This window comes from Loxodonta africana, chromosome 10, assembly GCF_030014295.1.
Source record: "Loxodonta africana isolate mLoxAfr1 chromosome 10, mLoxAfr1.hap2, whole genome shotgun sequence".
NCBI lineage: Eukaryota > Metazoa > Chordata > Mammalia > Proboscidea > Elephantidae > Loxodonta > Loxodonta africana.
The window spans coordinates 89,708,505-89,725,951 of NC_087351.1; the positions used below are offsets into that span (position 1 = coordinate 89,708,505).

Genomic DNA, 17,447 nt, shown 5'->3' on the forward strand with positions numbered 1-17,447 from the left:
CCGCCGGTCCCTCCCGTCATTCACCAGATGTGCGGTGGCTCGTCCAGACGGTGGAAGCGGGTGGCGAAGGACAGCAGCGTCACCACGGCCAGCAGGGCCCACCCGCCGGCTGCCTTGAAGCGCCGCGAGCCCTGGACAAGCCGTTTGGGGCTTCGCGCTGCATCCTCAGCGGCCACGTCCGGGCCCACGGCCCTAGCAGCCTGGGGTCCACAGCGACCCCGCCGGGCGCGCCTCTCGGATCCTGCCAGGCTTCCGCCCATTACGGGCGGCATCCTTCCCCTCCTCAGAATAACCCTCCGGCCCGGTGGGAAGCTTGGTCTTGCCAGCTGCGCCGCCAAGAAGTCACAAAAGGGCAGGGCGGGGTGGCCCGGGAAATGTAGTTCTCTCCGCCGGCAGCGGAGCGCCGAGCCCCGGGATCTGGGCTGGGCGGGAAGCGTGGTCGCCGCCCCGGCCGGGAGGAGGCGGCTGGTGTCGCACAGCATGACGGGACCGGTAGGACCAGGGAAGACAGGGCAGGAGAGAAGACCGGCTCAAGGAACTGCACTTCCCAACAGCGCCAGGAATGGGGGCGTGGCGAGAGGGCGGAGCGAACTAGAAGAGCGAGTTAAAATCATCCTAGTCCAAACCCTCGCTTTACCAAGCGGAGAGCTAGGGCTCTTCACCGGGCCTTACTCGGCGACGAGTCGGCGACTTCCAGGCGCGAAGTTTCCAGCCCTGGAAGAGGATTCTCTAGAAGTGTGAGATGCAAGCTGGGAAGGTCTGTGCCACACACCTACGGAGGGGGCGCTAGTTCAGGCACTGGGAGAACTCCTCGGGGGCTGGGCCAAAGGTGACCCACTGCGCCCTAGAACTCCGACAACGACTCCCAGCATGCAGTGCGCCTCGCCGGTCACGCTCTGCGTTTGCGCGCTGCCTGCTGGGTGCTGCGGCTCCAAGAGGATCTAACCGAGGGGGCGGGCTCGGCTGGAACGTGCGAGGCGGCTTCGTGTCATTGTACCCTCTGTTTCCCCCCGCCTTTTTTTTTTTTACCAGGGCATCCAGATGTTGACCCTCGCCTCTCTTCCGCACAGCCCTGTGTGCTCCTCTCCCAGCCGGTCAGTCCGACAGGTCCTAAGAATTAAAGGATGGCCTTCTAGGGATGCTTGCATTTTAAAAGAGCACCAGGGGCGAGGGAAGGCAGTGGCACATCACAATCGTTTGGACAGCTTCTGGGTTGTAACATGCTTGTGCCGTCCCGGGGCCCTCCCTAGAGCTACCTAGAGAAAAGGGCTCGGGAATCTACATGTTAAACAAGCGCCCCGATGATTCTTATTTGCGCCAAAATTTGAGGACCGCTTTTGTAGCTGGAAGGATGGGCTGTAGCATCACTTTAATACTGTATACAGGGTCGCTATGGGTTGGAATCAACGGCAACTAATTTGGTTTGGTTTTTTAATACTGTATAGCCCTCCCATTTCCAGGTGGGATTTTAGCGGTTTTTCTCAAAAACCATGTGTAAGAGACAGTTTAAAAATAAAATCTGGAAGAGTAATCAGAATCCGGAATTGGACGGGGAACAAAATTCTTCTAGGAGTGACGATAAGATGGATATTTTACTTGAGCTTAAAAAATTTAGCTCTACAAATGCAGAAAAGGAACACATGATGGTTTGTATAGTTGCCACTGGTAAGAGAAAAAGCAGAAATTAAACATCTAAGAGATTTCATGTTTCCTGCTTAAAAGCCAGCAAGAGACATAATGGGGACATTTACCGTGACTCTGTGATCACCTTCATTATAGGTCAAAGGTGTAACATGAAGCAAATTGGAAAGGCATTTTTCCAGGGAGCTAAGCTAATGTTTGCTTCTCTCCAGTGGTCTATTTCTCACCAACAGTCTCTGCCTCTTGGCCCTACTTGGCCCCTCCAACCTGGCCAGGTAGGGAAGGGGCTGCACCTCTAGCTAAGGAGCATCCAGTTTTGGTCACCCAACTCCTCTTCTAAGGACACTTAACTACCTGTCAACTGTCCTGCATGCCAGGACCATCTTCACTTTCCCCACAAAAGGTACCTTCAAAAGAGCCTAGATTCCCAGGCTCAGGAATCATCTTGGAGGGCCTGGGTTTGCACTTGTACCCTTGCCTGCTTAGAACCCTGAGTTGGAGTTGGTGTGCAGGGATGATGAAAGCAGGTTCAGAAAGCAGCTTGGTGTGCCTGGTGTCAGAGGGGAGAGGGAACTCCAGTGAAATGTCTGTGGTCAGGGGTGGTAGACAGAGGTGATCTGAGAAACTCTATTGAGTTCTTTCTTCTTCCATTCATATGGACGTTTGTATGTCTGCCTGAAGACTCAAGAGTGCTAATCACTGGTGAAGGAGCCCTGGTGGTACAACAGTTAAGCGCTCTGCTGCTAACCAAAAGGTTGGCGGTTTGAACCTACCCGGTGGCTCCAAGGAAGAAAGACCTAGCAATTTGCTTCTGTAGGGATTACAGCTAAGAAAACCCTATGGGGCCATCCTACTCTGTCACATGGGGCTGCTTATGAGTCAGAATTGACTCTACTGCACCCAACAACAACAATCACTGGGGACTCTGTCCTGGGTCCTGCTTTGAAATGCTGGTGTAAAAAAAATGGCACCAACTGTAAAAATAGCTTGGTGGCAGCACCAGACCTCATCTGACTTCACCAGGGCAAGGAGAAGGAGTCATTATCAGCATCAGCCCAAGGCTGACTCCCGCGAGGTGGAGGCCAGCCATACCCCCACCCTCCAACCTTTTTACCGATTCTGACACCAGTTCTCCCTCTCATGGTACTCTCTACTTCTCTGCTGGGTTCTATAATTCTTTACAGTGGTCTCACAGAACTCACAGACAATACGATTATGGATTTTATTAGAGAAGTAACAGGTTACAATTCAGGATCAGGGTGACTCAGGATATAGTTCTTAGGTCAGGACAGCTTCTTCTCAGCTGTGCTGGCAGACAGGCCTCTCCATGGCTCTCGGGCCCTCAGGCCTCTTGGGCTGGCCCAGCCTCTGCTCTGCTCAGGCAAATGTTAAAAAGCTCTTTAGCTCTGCCACTAATTGCCTGGGGGCTCCCCACTATGCCCGTAAACCTCAGCCTGAAGGCACTCAGCTCTCTTGTCCTATGGGTCAGCACACCACCATAGTCACCTTGCTCTGTGGGCTGGGAAGTGGCTCCTGCACCAGGACAGAGCCCAGGTATGCCAGCTTCCAGCCCTGCAGCACACAAACTACTCCCTGAAAACTAGGCCACCCTGTCTGCATGGGACATCAAACCTAGCTCCATCAGGAAGTTGGATGCTATTTGCATGTGCAACTTGCCAGAGGTTGGAAAGAGATGCCCTTTCTGACCACAGTCAAAGTTCCCCAGGCACCTATCTAGGCCAGTTTCTCCACTGACTCATGGGATCCACCCCCTCAGAGTTCCTCCCCCTGCCCTGCAGTTCTGTGAGAGATTTCCTGGGAGCTTGAAAGTCACTGGTGGCACAATGGCTGAGTCCAGCAAGGTAAGGAAGGCACTCCTAGGCTGGCTGCATCTTTGGGGGGCCTCTCCAACTTCAGGTACACGTGCCAGCAAAGTTTGGAGTCACGGGACGCCATATGACTGCTGGGGCTGCTGACCCAGAGTTGCTCAGGCACAGCTCTGAGGAAGGAGGCCTGGCAGAATGGCAGAAAACAGTGCAGGCTTGGAGTACCTTGGTGGGGTGCCCCTTCTCCAGGGGGCTTCTGGGGCCAGGAACCCACTGAGTATGGATTAATGCACGCCCTTGTTGTCTCCTCAGCCTATCCTGTACTCCTATTTCCAAAGCTCCTGCTCATGGAGAGTTCGAATTGGTAAGAGCTGTGCCTCCATCAGACTGAGCACCTGGTTTGGGTGGGGTGGGGTGGGGGGAAGGAGCCTTGGGTGCAGAGCTGGCCAGTGACAAAAGGGGTGCTTTGTCAGGGAGGCTTTCCCCCAGCAACCAGCATCCTCAGTTTCCTACCCTGTCCCTGAATGGCACCTCCACCCAAAAGTCCAACAAGAGGAGTGGGGGTAGGAGGGAACAAGTTATTTTTTCCCTGAGGACTGATACCTCTCCCCATACTGCTCTCCAAAGGCCCTTAGCAACCATGTTTAAAGTAGGCTTACAAAATCCAAAGGCCCCTGGTAACTGGCAGAGGAACAGGTGGCCTCTGTTAGTTCTTATCTGGTCTGACAAGTTAAACAAAACTGGTCTGTCTCAACCCCAGTAAATCAGAAACTAGAGCCGTCTGGTTTATTCTGAGTTTATTCCCCTCCCTCAGCTTAACAGAGCCCTTGGCAAAGGTCATTATCACAGCAGCTCACAATGAGGGAGCACTCTGTGCTGAGAGCTTCTGTGTGCATGATTCCATTTCAACCTCAGCAGTCCGGGGAGGGAGGTACAGATGAGGAAACTGAGGTACAGGGGGGTTAAGTCACTTGCCCAAGGTCATGCAGTAAGAGGCAGAGCTGGAATTTGAACGCAGGTAGTATGGCCCCGGAGTCTGTGTTCTTACATTATGCTGCCTGTCACATGAGGAAACTGAGGCACAGAGGTTGTCTAAGTTACTTGCCCAAGGCCATAAGTTAGCAAATGAATTTGATGAAATTTGAACCCAGGCAGCCTGGCTCCAGAGCCTGGCCCTAATAATAGCTAAGGTATCTTCCGTGACCCTTCTTCCCACCCTTTAGTCATCTGGTATTTGCTGAAGTCAGCCAGACAAGGCACTGAGGTGCAGAGATAACCCTTCTCCAAGGAGATCCCCCATCCCCCCTGACTGGGCCAGAAGCTGAGCAGTGCTAGCACTGACTGTAGGGCCTGTATGCACTGGCCTGTTCCCTCTTCCCCAACCCCTTCCACCTCCAGAGTGGAGCTGCTGAGCGCTGAGCAGGAGCCTGGCACTTCGCAGGCTCTCTTCAGACTAGGTTTCCTCTTGTCCTCCTCCCCTCACTTCTTTGCACTTGGCTTTGGGATTGGCTATCACCTTTTGGGAGCCCTGTGGAGCAGGGGTTAAGAGCTTGGCTGCTATCCAAAAAGTTGGCAGTTCAAATCGACCAGCTGCTCTTTGGAAACCCTGTGGGGCAGTTCTACTCTGTCCTATAGGGTCACTATGAGTTGGAATCAACTCCACGGCAATGGGTTGTTGGGGATCACCTTTTAACACACAAACGTGCGTGCATGCACACAGTCTTCTCCACTGGGGTTGACCCAAACATGTTTACTGACCTCCCCTTCCCAAGGAAAATTTCCAGAGGGAATGGAGAAGAAATCCAGGCATTGGGAGTCCCAGCAAATGCTCTGAGACCACCAAAGAGCACTGATGTCCTGCTTGGAATCTATGGTCAGCAGCCCTGAGAACAGAGTTTACCAGAGAGAATTGAAAGGGATACTTTGCTAAACAGAAAAAGTGTCCTCTGGTTGTGCGTGCTGTGTGGTCACTTGAGCAAGATCAGCACCTTCCTTTGGGGAGCTGTCCCTTAGACACCTTCACGGTGGAGCACTGGCATGTCTCTTACAAATGAGCCCTGCTCACCACTGTGACTGTTTAAGCTCCAGGGTGGGGGGTGGAGAGGGGAGGGATGAACAGGACATACCCCTGCTGTTTGACCATAGTTGCCAGGTTGATGGGTCCAGGCACACATCTTTGTAGCACCATGCAAGGGACATGAGGGCCCTGTTGAGGCTGCAGAGAGTAAGGGCGCTAAGAGTTCAGGGAGAGAGAGGCAGAGCATCATGGACCTGGTAGGGGAGTGGATAGTGCCAGGAAAGCTGGCGAGAAGGGGATAGAGCCAACCTGGGCCGTGAGCACCCAGCAGCATGCAGAAACCTCCCTCTGGAGCCTCACGTGCCCTGGGAAGGGCTCTTCCCTTGGGACGGCAGCCAGAGGCTGTCCCCTGACTATGCCGTCTGTGTCTCCCCTAGCTCTAGCCTTGAAAGGCATTGACTATGAGACGGTGCCTGTCAATCTTGTGAAGGATGGGGGGCAGCAGGTAAGGAGGCCACCCTAGGGCCAAGATGTGGGAAAGGTGCCTCGGGGAGGTACCAGGCAGGGTGTGCAGACTTCTGCCCCCAAGGTGAACCTGTGCACTCTGGTCTGCACAGCTGGGGGAGGCTCTCGCGCTCCCTTTGAGACATGGCGGAGAGCTGTGCAGCTAGAGGAGCCTTGGTAAGAGCCCAGGTTCCAGGCCCCACACCACAGCCCAGCCTCTCCAACGCCTGACTCCAGTAGGGGTGGGTGGCCGACTGGGTAGGAGCTTGGTGACCGCACTATGAGACACAGGGAAAAGCACACAGCGGGCTGTTGGAATGAAGCCTGTAGCTCAGCAGCCACTGGGGGCTGGGGTACACGTACCCCTCAGGGCTGCTGGGCCTAGGAGCCAGGGCCTTCCCCTGGGCAAGGAGGTGTGACAGACCTGGGGTCCTCCAGCTTGACTGGTTCCCCTCTAGCCAACTCAGGCCAGACCACTCAGCTCACCAGGGCCTTGTCTCCACAGTTCTCTGAAGAATTCCAGGCACTGAATCCCATGAAGCAAGTGCCAGCCCTGAAGATTGATGGACTCACCATTAGCCAGTCAGTGAGTGTGGGTTTGGAGAAGGCTCCTCATGAAAGCAGCACCCTGAACCAGACAGCCTTGTATCTCTACCTTGCCTGTGTGCAGCCAAGGTGCTTAGCACACAGTAAGGGCTGGATAAATATTTGTCTGAGGGAGGAAAGGAGAAAGGAAGAGAGAGAAGTTGCTCTGGGAATTGAGGGGAAACTCAAGCACCCGGGGATCCAAGTTCTGTAGAACCAGAGCCCTCCCCACTGGAGAGCCTCTTGGCTTTATGGGGCTCAAGCTGAGGAGGGAGAGGAGGAGGAAGTTTGCTGGCCCTGTCCCCTCCTGTCTAGGGGTCTGGGGCTCTCTCCCTGCCTCACTGCTTCTCTCTGGACAGCTGGCCATCATTGAGTACCTGGAGGAGACTCGGCCCACTCCGCGACTCCTGCCTCAGAACCCAAAGCAGAGGGCCACCGTGCGCATGATTTCGGACCTCGTTGCTAGCGGCATCCAGCCCCTGCAGGTATGGCATTTGCAGCTCTGCACCCTTGCACACTCACACTACCACCCTCTCACACTGACATCGCCTTACACACTGACCTTCGAACATTCCCGCACTGACTGTGGGGAGCCCACGGTAGGTATCCGGCTTGGGGGTGGGAGTGGCAGGAGGACAGAGAGAGGTTCATGGGGACTTGGACCTAGACCAAGTGGCAGAGAGAAGGAAGGAGCCCAGAAGTCATCCAGTCCAGTGGGTCCCAGACTGTGTTCCAGACGAGGATAGGATTCCAAGGACTCGCTAGAGGTACTCGGGGTGGGGAAAGGGCCAGGGTGACAAGGGAAAGGCTGAGCAGGCTGAGGCCCAGGCCTCCACCTTACCCAGAGCAACCTCCTTTCTGGCTGTTTCATATCATATATTGAGATTCTCTAAGGTTTTGTTTGGAAAAAGTTTTCACTAGTAAAACTGGAAAAGGAAGTATTAAAATAATTCATGTGTGTTAACCCCTGATTTGTGACTGAGGAAATAGCCCCAGAGAGGTGGAATCACTCATCTAATTAGTGGCAGAGCACGGACCAGAGTCTGGGACCCCCAACTGTGTACTTGTGTGTTTCCCCCACAGCCCCCCACCATGTCATGTTGTCTTTTCAACAAAGGAGGCTGGAGCAAACAGACGGCCCTGTTTTACAGATGAAGGAACTGTAGCCCAAAGTGAAATGGCTCCAGTGGTACAAAGCCCCTGGAAGCCAGTCCTCTGTGCCACCCTATCCTGCCCACCCTGCATCACACTCCCTCCTCTGAAAGGCCCACCTAAGGGAGAAGCATTGGGTGCAAGGGAGCTAGGCCTCAGATTATAGCCACACCTGCCCTAGCCATGGCAGCTCTCCATGCCCCCTGCCTTGCACATCTCCCTCACATCACACGGCTTTCAGACTACAGGGGCCATTGGCGGCCTGAGAAGGTGGCTGCTGGGACTGTTAACTCCCTCCAACCTCAGGGTCCTGGTGGGAGCAAGTGAGCTTATGGAGTCCAGGGGTATAGGTGCACAGCCATAGGCAGGCAGGAACCAAGCTTCCCTTGGGGGCTCAGCTGAGGTGACAGGCCCAGCCTGGCTCCCCAAGCCAATCACACATTTTCCTTGGACTGCACAGAATCTGTCTGTCCTGAAGCAAGTGGGTCAGGAGAGCGGGCTGGCCTGGGCCCAGAAGGTCATCAATACTGGCTTTAATGGTGAGTCCTTACTCCTTACTCCTGCCAGCTGAGGTGGTCACTCAGAGAAACGGCTCCACACACGCAGGGGCCTGGTCATTTGAAATATCCTCCCAGGCTACTTTGGTCCTGACAGTGGCTTGGGTGATGGCAGGGCTGTGAAGGCAGTGGGTTGGGTGGGCATTCATTCCTGGCCTCAAACTCTGGCACTTTTGGGAGCCTTTGTGCCTAAGACCCACAGCTCTTTAGACAGTCCAGCCTCTGCTTTACTGCCCACTGCCCAGGAAATAAAGGCCAGCAAAAGGCAAACCCCATCAGCATGAGAGCTGCTGCTGGCCACTGTGAGGGAAAGGAATGGTGACCGCTTGAGGAGCTGAGGGAAACATCATCTTGTCCCTCTCAACTCTTCCCAGACTTGGCTGCCATGTCCCCTCAGCACACATGCCCTCAGTGGCCCAGCCTGTCACTCAGATAGCTGCCCATTCAATAGCTATGGAAGTCAAGGCTGATGTCCCCTTTCTGTGCCCAGACTAAGATTATTCATGTGGTCTCCCCACAGCTCTGGAGAAGATCCTGCAGAGCACAGCGGGGAAGTACTGTGTGGGAGATGAGGTAAGCCCCCCTGTGACCAGCCCACCAAGACCTCCCTCGTGCTGACCTCAGGCTTCGGCTCTCCCATTTAGATTCAGCCATCTCCCTCTACCCCAGAGGCAGGCCCAGCTCAGAGGGCTTCCTGAGGAGGCATCTGTAGTGGGTGGGGTGAGGGCCAGGGACCTACAGTCCTCCTCCTTGTGCCATTTGGCATCCCAAGGGCAAGCAGATGTTAGCTCATAGGCATCTCCTTAGCACATTCCTGCTAAGCAATCTGAAGAGAAAGTGAGTTTCTCATTCCTGGAGGTATTCAAGCTGGAAGACCTCATCTCTGAGATGATGAGGTGATCCAGGCATCCAATTAGTGACTAGATTGTATGATGTCTGCATTCCCACCCAAATCTGAGATCTAGGATTCAGGTGCCTTTGATCCTACAGGTTAAGGCCTTGGACCTATGGTAGTTTGAGTTCCAGGGTCCCCCACCCCTAGCCTGAGACATCTCCTCACTGCTGGGAGCCCTCCCTAAGTGCCTGTTGATGGCATTTTTAACAAGCCCAGTAATATCCACCAACTCAAGACTCAAGTCTTCTCTGGCCACCCATAGAGCTCGTTGTCAGGGCAACTAGAGCATGGCCTGGGGAGAAGCTTCAGCTATGGAGGGCAGACCCAGGCAGGTCTGGGAGACAGGTCAAGGGGCAGGGATGGGGTGGAAGAGTCAGAGTCTGATGGGGATGTCAAGAGTTACCCTCTCAAGTTGCCAGAAGACTCCCCCATGCCATTAGCGGGGTCTGGGGGTGTACACACTAACACAGACCTGCCCCCTTTCAGGTTTCCATGGCTGATCTGTGTCTGGTGCCTCAGGTGGCAAATGCTGAAAGGTAAGTAAAAGATAGCTTGAATACCTCCAACAATGAGGAACTCACTTTCTCTTCAGCAGCTTAGCAGAAATGTGCTGCGGAGCTCCCCATGAGCTAACCTCTGCTTGCCCTTGGGATGCCAAATGGCACAGAGAGGAGGCTTCCCTCCCTCCTCCTGCTGTCTTCTCCCTGGCAAAACACCCAGCCTCCTCCCACAGTCAGGCCCCCACCTCAGTCAATGAGGGAGCATTTCCTGCAGAGACTCACCTGGACTGGCCAAGGAGCTCACTTTGGCCTGGAAGAATCAGGGATGGAAGAAATGAGTGAATTGCCACAACCACCGCAGCCCAGGTGATCATGTACTGCCCCTGTTCCTAAGGTGGCTCACCTGGTGGACATCTCTGTAAGAAGCCACCCCAAGAGCACCTGCCTTCTGCCCCTAGACAGGGTATGTCGGTGTGTCTGTGCCTGGCAGTAAACTCCACCTCTTTTTTCCCTCCGTCGGCCCTTCCATAGGGCATGAGTGAGTACTTCTCTATGGACGGCACCGCACTAGGCACCACTGGGGATATGGAAATATAGGACACGTTCCTTGTCCCTGAAGAAGCCCGTGATGTGGGTGGAGAGACAGTCTGTATATGTAACGGCCTAGCACTGTGCCTTCCATGTAATACTCTTGCAGTCGAGTTGATTCCGACTCATAGTGACCCTAGGTCCTCAACAACTAGCCATTGCTTAGAACAGCAGTAGTCCTGGGGTGGTGCAAATGGTTACCATGCTCGGCTGCTAAAAGGCTGGCAGTTCTAAGTCTATCCAGAGGTGCCTCAGAGGAAAGGCCTGGCAACCTGCTTCCAAAAACAATTATTGAAAACCCTGTGGAGCACAATTCTACTCTGACACACATGGGGTCACCATGATTGGAGGATACTCAGCTGCAACTGGTTTGGTCTTTTGTTTTTGGAGCAGTAGGTGACAGAAATGCCAAGCAATACTGCACAAGGCCTGACCATTTCCAGAGGGCTATCTGTGAATAAGGCTCCCCCTGCCAAAGTCATCTTCCTAGTCCTCCTCTGGCCTGCCCTGCGGACCTCATCCAGCCCTGCCTTTGTGCTTCTCTTGATGCTCACAGAGCAGCCTTCCTGCGCCCCTGCAGACCATGGCTTATGTGGGTGTTTCTCTGCCACAGGTACAAGGTGGAGGTCACTCTTTACCCTACCATCAGCCGCATCAACAAGACTCTGCTGGCCTTGGAGGCCTTCCAAGTGACTCATCCCTGCCGGCAGCCAGATACGCCCCCTGAGATGAGGGCCTAGCTCCCAAAACTGCCCCACTGGTATGAGAATGCGAGGAGGGGGCAGGGGGCTAGGAGCAGAAGCTGGGTGGGCTGAACAGGTCTGGAAACCTAACTGAGACAGGAGACTTGAACTCTAGCCATGGATCTACCATCCCTCTGAACCTCTTTCTCCCTTAGTCCCCTCTTCTGTCAAATGGGTAGAGTAGGGGTGCTGGGAGGCCAGGAATGGGTCCCAGGAGCAATAACTGCTATCTCTGTCATGGGGTAGTCATGAAGATGAAATGAGGATGTAGATTAAAACGCCTGGCAATTTTAAAACATGCAGAGCCGTCCCCTATTATAGTGACCTGACTCCAAAGAATGCCTGCACTGAAATTTGGTCATTTGAACTGAAGCCTGGGACTCCCAGTTGTTCAGCTAGGGCTGAGCTGGGTTCTAGAATATGAACACTCTCCACCCTAGCAGGATTCCCCGCCGTGTATGGATCAGGAGAGGAAGCCAGCCAGCCACTTGCCTACTCTGTGGCAGGCCTGGTCCCTAAGGACAAGTAAGAGAAATAGGCCCAAGCCTTATTTGCTTGAGACAATCACACAAGATCCAAGTGGAGAAGAGATTTAAGAATCAGGAAAGAAAGCATTTTGAGATCAGCTGAGTTCCCAGGGCTAGGAAAGATCCCATTGTTAAGTGTTCCATTCCAGCTCTGAGAGGGAAGGTGGCCCTCCCAACCCAGTCCCTCATCTGCAAGGGAGCATCCTCTGGAGCAGCCCCGGGATTAGGTACTTGGCAGAAGATCTTATCATGAATGGCTCTGGAAACTAGAGGCAGGCTCCTCCATAAGCTACTGACCAGCCAGCTCAGGAGACCACCCAAGCAGCAGTTTCCCATGGCTACCCTGGAGGGGGCACATTCTCCTCTCCAGCAGTGTTCAGCCAGAACCAGCATCACCTCTTGGCAGAGATGTTGCAGGACGATTGGGGTAGCGGCTGGGTGAAACAAGATGGCCTTTTACATCCCATCTTTGAGATTTCATTTTCCCGCCATGGCTGAAGTTAAACCGGAACTAAGGTATATGAGTCTTGTTCAAGTGGAAGCCATCTTTCTCAGCCATGAGTCCCTGTGACCCAGCTGTAATCCTAGGGCACCTCTTCTCTCTTCTCATCCTTTGTGGCCTCTTTCTTTCTTAGTTGACCTGAGTTCCAGGCTCTAAAATGACCAAAGCGGGGCACTGTTTTTCTCCAGGTGGGTTTGTCCTGGCAAAGCCAGAGAGAAGCAGAGGAAGGGTAGGTGGACACAACAGTGATGAGAAAGTCTCAGCAGTTTCTCCTGTTATGTCCTGCTGCCATCTTGACCCTTTTCCTCAAATTATTCCAGATCTGTCTTGTTAGATAAATCTATGAGTTTCTTAGTGTTGCTGTAACAGAAATTCCTTGGCGATCTTCATGTAGCATGTGTCCTCCCCCATTGTCTATGCTTCCTTCTCTGCCTAATCTGCTCTTTCTGTATCTCAAAGATGATTGGCTTAAATCACACCCAGCACTGATATGGCCTCATTAACATAACAAAGAAAACCCTATTCCCAAATGGGATTATAGCCACAAGTATGGGGGAGGGGGGACACAATTCAATGCATAACAGATAAGGCTCACCTGGGCTTTCTCCAAGAAACCTTTACTTGAGAATAAACTCAACCCAGGGATTAGGAATCATTATCTCCTACTCAAAACTGAAGGTGATTATAAATCCTGTGGTTTAAAGGACAAATATTGTGTGATCTCACCTACATGAAATAACAAGAATGGGCAGATGCATTGAGAGTAAAGTTTATTAGTGATTACCGGGGCGGGCGGGAGGGCAAAAGGGGGAGTCATTGCTTAGGAAGCAGTGAGTTTCTGTTTATGGTGTTGGGATATTTGGCAACAGATACTGGTATTGGTTGCACAACATGATTAATGTAATATTACTAAATTGCACACCTGAAAAATGTTGAATTGGCAAATAAGTTAGATATATATTTACAACAATAATTTTTTTAAAAAACCTCCTGTGGTTTTTAAAGATAGAATAAATGTAGGGGGAATGAGGGTGGCCCCACACTTCAGCTTGTGCCCCTACAACTCCCATAGCAGGGTTCCTCCCTGGCTCTGAAGAGATGGTGGGATCAGAGAAGCAAGAAGGCAAGCCTCAGGGTCACAGGTTGACCAGGTAAGGGGCTGCTGCCACTTTCCCAGGAGTCAGGAGGCAGCTGGCTCTGCCTCTCACCAACAGGCTCCTATGTGAGCCCAACTGACCTGAACTGATTTCCAGCACAGCTAAGGTTACCAGGGAAGCAGGGTCTCTCCACCTTCTTCCTCCTCCGGTTTTATCTCTAAGCAACAGAGAAGCCCAAGAGACTTCTGGGAAGTGAGAGAACTAGATAGAATCCACATCTAGGACGAGGTACAGAGACAGATCCCTCCCACTGCCCTGCATTATTTTACAGTGAACTAATAAATCTGACTCAACAGCAGTGAGTTAAGTATAATAAGGGGATGAACTGAGATTTTTCCTACAACAACCTGATGGCTATGCCAGCTAGTAATGGATTTACCACTTCCTCCATTTAATTCATCAACAAGCAGTGAGTCCTCCTGAGTGACTCCTACCAAGCTGGAAGCTGGGATGTGTGGAAGAATGACAGGGAATATGACAGACATGGCCCCTGTTCTTACTGAGTTTCTGTCCGTCCACGTACTCCTAAGAAGGACACCAGTTTGATTGACAGGCTCTAACTCTACCACTGAACATTGTGTATCGTTGCCTATCTTTTTGTCTCTCTGTTCCAGGATAAGTTCTAAGAGTTAACATATTTCAACTCAAGTCTCCTCCTATACGGTATCAGGATATTAACCTGTTTAACCTGTGCCTCCAACAGCCATCCTAAAACTGGTGGCAAAAACTTAATGAATTTTAAGGAAATCTAAACCAGGTAACCCCCACACATTTGTCAGTTTGTTGTACTGTGGGGGCTTGTGAGGATGTTGTAGGACCGGGCATTGTTTTGTTTTGTTGTGCATAGGGTCGCTATGAGTTGGAAGCAACTCAACAGCACCTAACAACAACAAACCAGATAAAGAAGTGAAGCAGTCTCAATTATCAAACATTATTAAAAAAACACCCCTCATCTAATGCATAAAACTCATCCTACATATTTTTCCCAAGCGGTCCCCATAGTTCAACAGGAGTATTCTGATATGTGTCAAATGTAATGCGAATAGCCAGCCCTGGGTGAGTGAGGAAGGTAGGTTTTTCCTTTGGGCTGAACATAGAAGCACCAGAGATGCCTGGAGTCTAGGACCCGAGAGGCCTTCCTTTCTCATCTCATTTTCTCTAATCCTAGGCAGACCTACAAAAACAAATATGTCTAAGTCAATGAAACTTGCTCTGGGCTCATTTAAGGTGACTCACCTGGAAAATGCTGGTTCTCACGAGCACTACCCCCTCCCCCCATCACCTGTGTCCCCCAGAGGAAGTACTAAACTTTTCCGGTTCCCAGCTATTCCCCGCTACACTGGCGTTCAGAGGACAACAGTCTGTCTCCTTATCTAATGTTTTTGTGAAAGATTTTTGTTGTTGTTGTAAAAATATATAACACCACATTTGTCAATTCAACATTTTTTACATGAACAATTCCATGACATTGATTACATTAGTCATGTTGTGAAACCATCATCATATCTGTTGCCAAATTTTCCATCACCATGAACAGATACTCAGTGAGATTTCTGTATTGTAAAACTAGAGCCTAAGATGTGGAGAGTTCCACACAGTCTGTAGCAACACAAGCTGGTCTCAAGCTGGACCCTTCCCTTGCCTCCTCCTTGATCCAGAACCAAGGAGAGCCTCTGCTCTCAAGAGCCTGCAAGAACTTTTCTGGTATCTCCTGTGGGATTTGGAGACTGGAGCTGTGAGGACGTCAGAAAAGCTGGGAGAATGGAATTGGGAAGGCTTCAGAGAAGGCAGGACCAGGAAGCCAACAGGGGATGGGAAAGGCACATGTGTGTAGGGGGGATAAGCAGAGGTTCTGGTCTTACTGAATGACCACAGCTCACAAGAGAGGAGGGACCAGTCCCTCTGGTTTCTGGGTCTGCAGTATTGAGAGTTAGAGTGAGGCCATCCTATTACCCAGCCCTAGGGCCTCCATGGAATCCAGTTTGGCAACGAGGTCAGCTGCTCTGCTCTGCAGGGATGTGGAGACCTGAGATTTTTGAGGATTTCAGCCCCTCCCCACAGTGAACCTTCCTCTAGGAACCTAGGGCTGGCTACGTGGGATAGAAAAAGAGCCCTCTTCTCTATTCTCAAAACTTAGCTTTGCTCTAGTGAGTAAGAGGATGTAACATTTCTAAACTATCTTCCCTGCGCGAAAGCAGGGTTCCCTTCTCTAGAGCTTCACCTTTGACTCACCTCTGTGATCCCAGTACCTACTGATGTGACTAGTCTTTGTCCATAAATGTGTGTTATCTTTAAAAATGTCCTTCTTCCTCTTCCCTCCCTGAATGTCCTTATCCTCCCATTCTCATAATAATTCCTTTTTGTGGGCTCTGAAATATGAAGGAGCAAGTGTCTCCACAAGTACACAGACTTTTCTCTAGAGGTCAGACCAAATGGCTCCAAGGCTTACAATAAGTAAACTTCCATAAAGGGCTTTGAAAACTATCTTCTCTGTGACTCAAGTCCACAAATAAATTCTTATATTCAGGGGTCAGATGTATAGTATCTCTCCTAATACAAGACAATCAACTTCTTAGGTGAGGTTTTCCAGTAGGGGCTTCTCTCTCAAAAGGGTGAGTAAGTGGTAAAGTCAAGTCCTTCTTTATTTCCCTATCAGTTGTCAGATCTGTGAAGAATAACCAGTGGACACCTAATCCTGATATGATGGAGGCCACAAAAGAGGGGGTCTTCCTGGAGTGGGACTGGCTGCAATGGATGAAGAAGATGTGGAAGGTCTTCCAACTCCATGGAAGTAATCAGTTCTAGAAAATAATTTAGAAAGACAAAAGCAGGAGGGAGGTGCTGCCAGGAAATACCTGAGAACAAAGCAAAAAATACAGAATTTTGTCCCAAAGTAATTTTACATACCCATTAAGAAAAGTAATAAAACTATTGGACAAGCAGGTGGATATGCATATTCATAAAATAAGCACTTGATTTAAACATTTAACTGGTTCCTCCTAACTTTTAAACATAACTTAATTAGCTCTGGATTCCAAGATCACAAGCAGGCATCACTCCACTTTGGGAGAATACTCTGAACTAAGATTGCTGCTGAGTTTAAGCCAGAACTACATGGGTTAAAAACTATCAAGACTGTTCATTCCTGAGGTTCACACTTCATCCAAAGATTAGACAGACCCATAAAACAAAATGAGACTAAAGGGGAACACCAGCCCAGACCCAAGGACTAGAAGGCAGGAGGGGACAGGAAAGCTGGTAATAGGGAACCCAAAGTTGAGAAGGGAGAGTGCTGACATGTTGTGGGGTTGTTAACCAATGTCATAAAACAATATGTGTGCCAACTGTTTAATTAGAAGCTAGTTCTGTAAACCTTCATCTAAAGTAGAATTAAAGAAAAAACTATCAAGACTGAATGTCAAGAGTTGCAATTTTTGAGCTGCCTTATGTTGTCCTAACTGAGCTATGTCATTGTCAATATCACTGATATAAGTGCTTCTAAAAGTTAAAAAAATAATATTAAACATGTTAGGAGTTATCGATGATATGTTACATTCAGCATACCCAAACATAAATCATGAAAGATCCCTACCTACATGTAACCTGCCTAGGCTTTTTATTGTCGGTTTTGGTGGAGATTGGTGGGCAGGTTACATTAATTTAGCTTACAATTATTTTAGATCCCTTCCTCCTTTCTACTTCAGTCTCTAAAGTAGGTTGCAGAGGAAAGCAGAGAATGATCTACCAGGGTCATCTTAGAACCACAAATATCACTGAAAAAAACTTTTAAAGGGTACCTCTCCATGTTCCAGAAATGTGGCTTCCCCTCCTTCTACACATTCATCAAGGATGTGCAGAGGCAGAATGTTTTAAAAGATGTCAAAGGCATAGTGTCATTTTTCTAAATGAAACAGGCTGAATTAATACCACCCAGACTATTGTCATGATTACCCTGGTGTCCAAAATACTGGTTCCAAATTTGAACAGAGAAATTCATTGGAAAACAAGCACCTTTGGGGACCAAATCCTAACATCAAATTCAATATCCTGTTTGTTAATCATCACCACAAATCCAGTTTTTCTGCCTTTGGGCCAACCCCAGTTCCTTGGGTGTTTGAATTCAAATGCAGGTGAAAAAGCTATCATTGAGCTCATTCTCAATTTTCCCATAAAAATAATTCATATGGATTCAGAGAATGCCTTTCCTCTTAAGATGCAGAGGAGGGATGAAAGATGAAGAATTTAAAATGTAA

The 17,447-nt window shown here is 50.5% G+C and overlaps 2 protein-coding genes across 12 annotated transcripts in view; one reads left to right on the plus strand and one right to left on the minus strand.

Annotated features, from left to right (window-relative positions):
- The window catches only part of POMT2 (protein O-mannosyltransferase 2), a 59,395-nt gene extending 58,766 nt beyond the window's left edge, over nucleotides 1–629 (minus strand). For all 3 annotated transcript variants that reach the window (XM_023546412.2, XM_010588770.3, XM_003408790.4), the window contains exon 1: nucleotides 25–629. In XM_023546412.2, coding sequence (XP_023402180.2) covers nucleotides 25–482 — 458 coding nt within the window. In that variant the 5' untranslated portion in view covers nucleotides 483–629. The remainder of the gene's footprint in view (nucleotides 1–24) is intronic.
- On the plus strand, nucleotides 583–16,610 carry GSTZ1 (glutathione S-transferase zeta 1). 9 transcript variants are annotated; one of them, XM_010588771.3, is made up of 12 exons: nucleotides 583–757; nucleotides 1,033–1,094; nucleotides 3,419–3,503; nucleotides 3,780–3,831; nucleotides 5,922–5,989; nucleotides 6,494–6,574; nucleotides 6,933–7,058; nucleotides 8,186–8,264; nucleotides 8,803–8,855; nucleotides 9,664–9,713; nucleotides 10,879–11,025; nucleotides 15,851–16,610. In XM_010588771.3, exons 1-11 carry the CDS (start codon nucleotides 743–745, stop codon nucleotides 11,003–11,005), a joined length of 798 nt encoding a protein of 265 aa, XP_010587073.1. In that variant the 5' UTR covers nucleotides 583–742; the 3' UTR covers nucleotides 11,006–11,025; nucleotides 15,851–16,610. The 9 variants fall into 9 exon arrangements, with proteins under 9 accessions (XP_010587073.1, XP_023402182.1, XP_010587074.1 ...); XM_064292797.1 differs by having other exon boundaries at nucleotides 699–757; nucleotides 1,033–2,044; nucleotides 3,441–3,503; XM_010588774.3 differs by having other exon boundaries at nucleotides 707–757; nucleotides 3,441–3,503.
- Nucleotides 16,611–17,447: the final 837 nt, after the last annotated feature.

What these genes read in the sequence shown, in the direction of transcription:
- GSTZ1 (XM_010588771.3), top strand. An exon ending in GCGGCATCCAGCCCCTGCAG is followed by an intron (nt 7,059 to 8,185) that starts GTATGGCATTTG and finishes TGGACTGCACAG; the next exon opens with AATCTGTCTGTCCTGAAGCA. An exon ending in CAGGTGGCAAATGCTGAAAG is followed by an intron (nt 9,714 to 10,878) that starts GTAAGTAAAAGA and finishes TCTCTGCCACAG; the next exon opens with GTACAAGGTGGAGGTCACTC.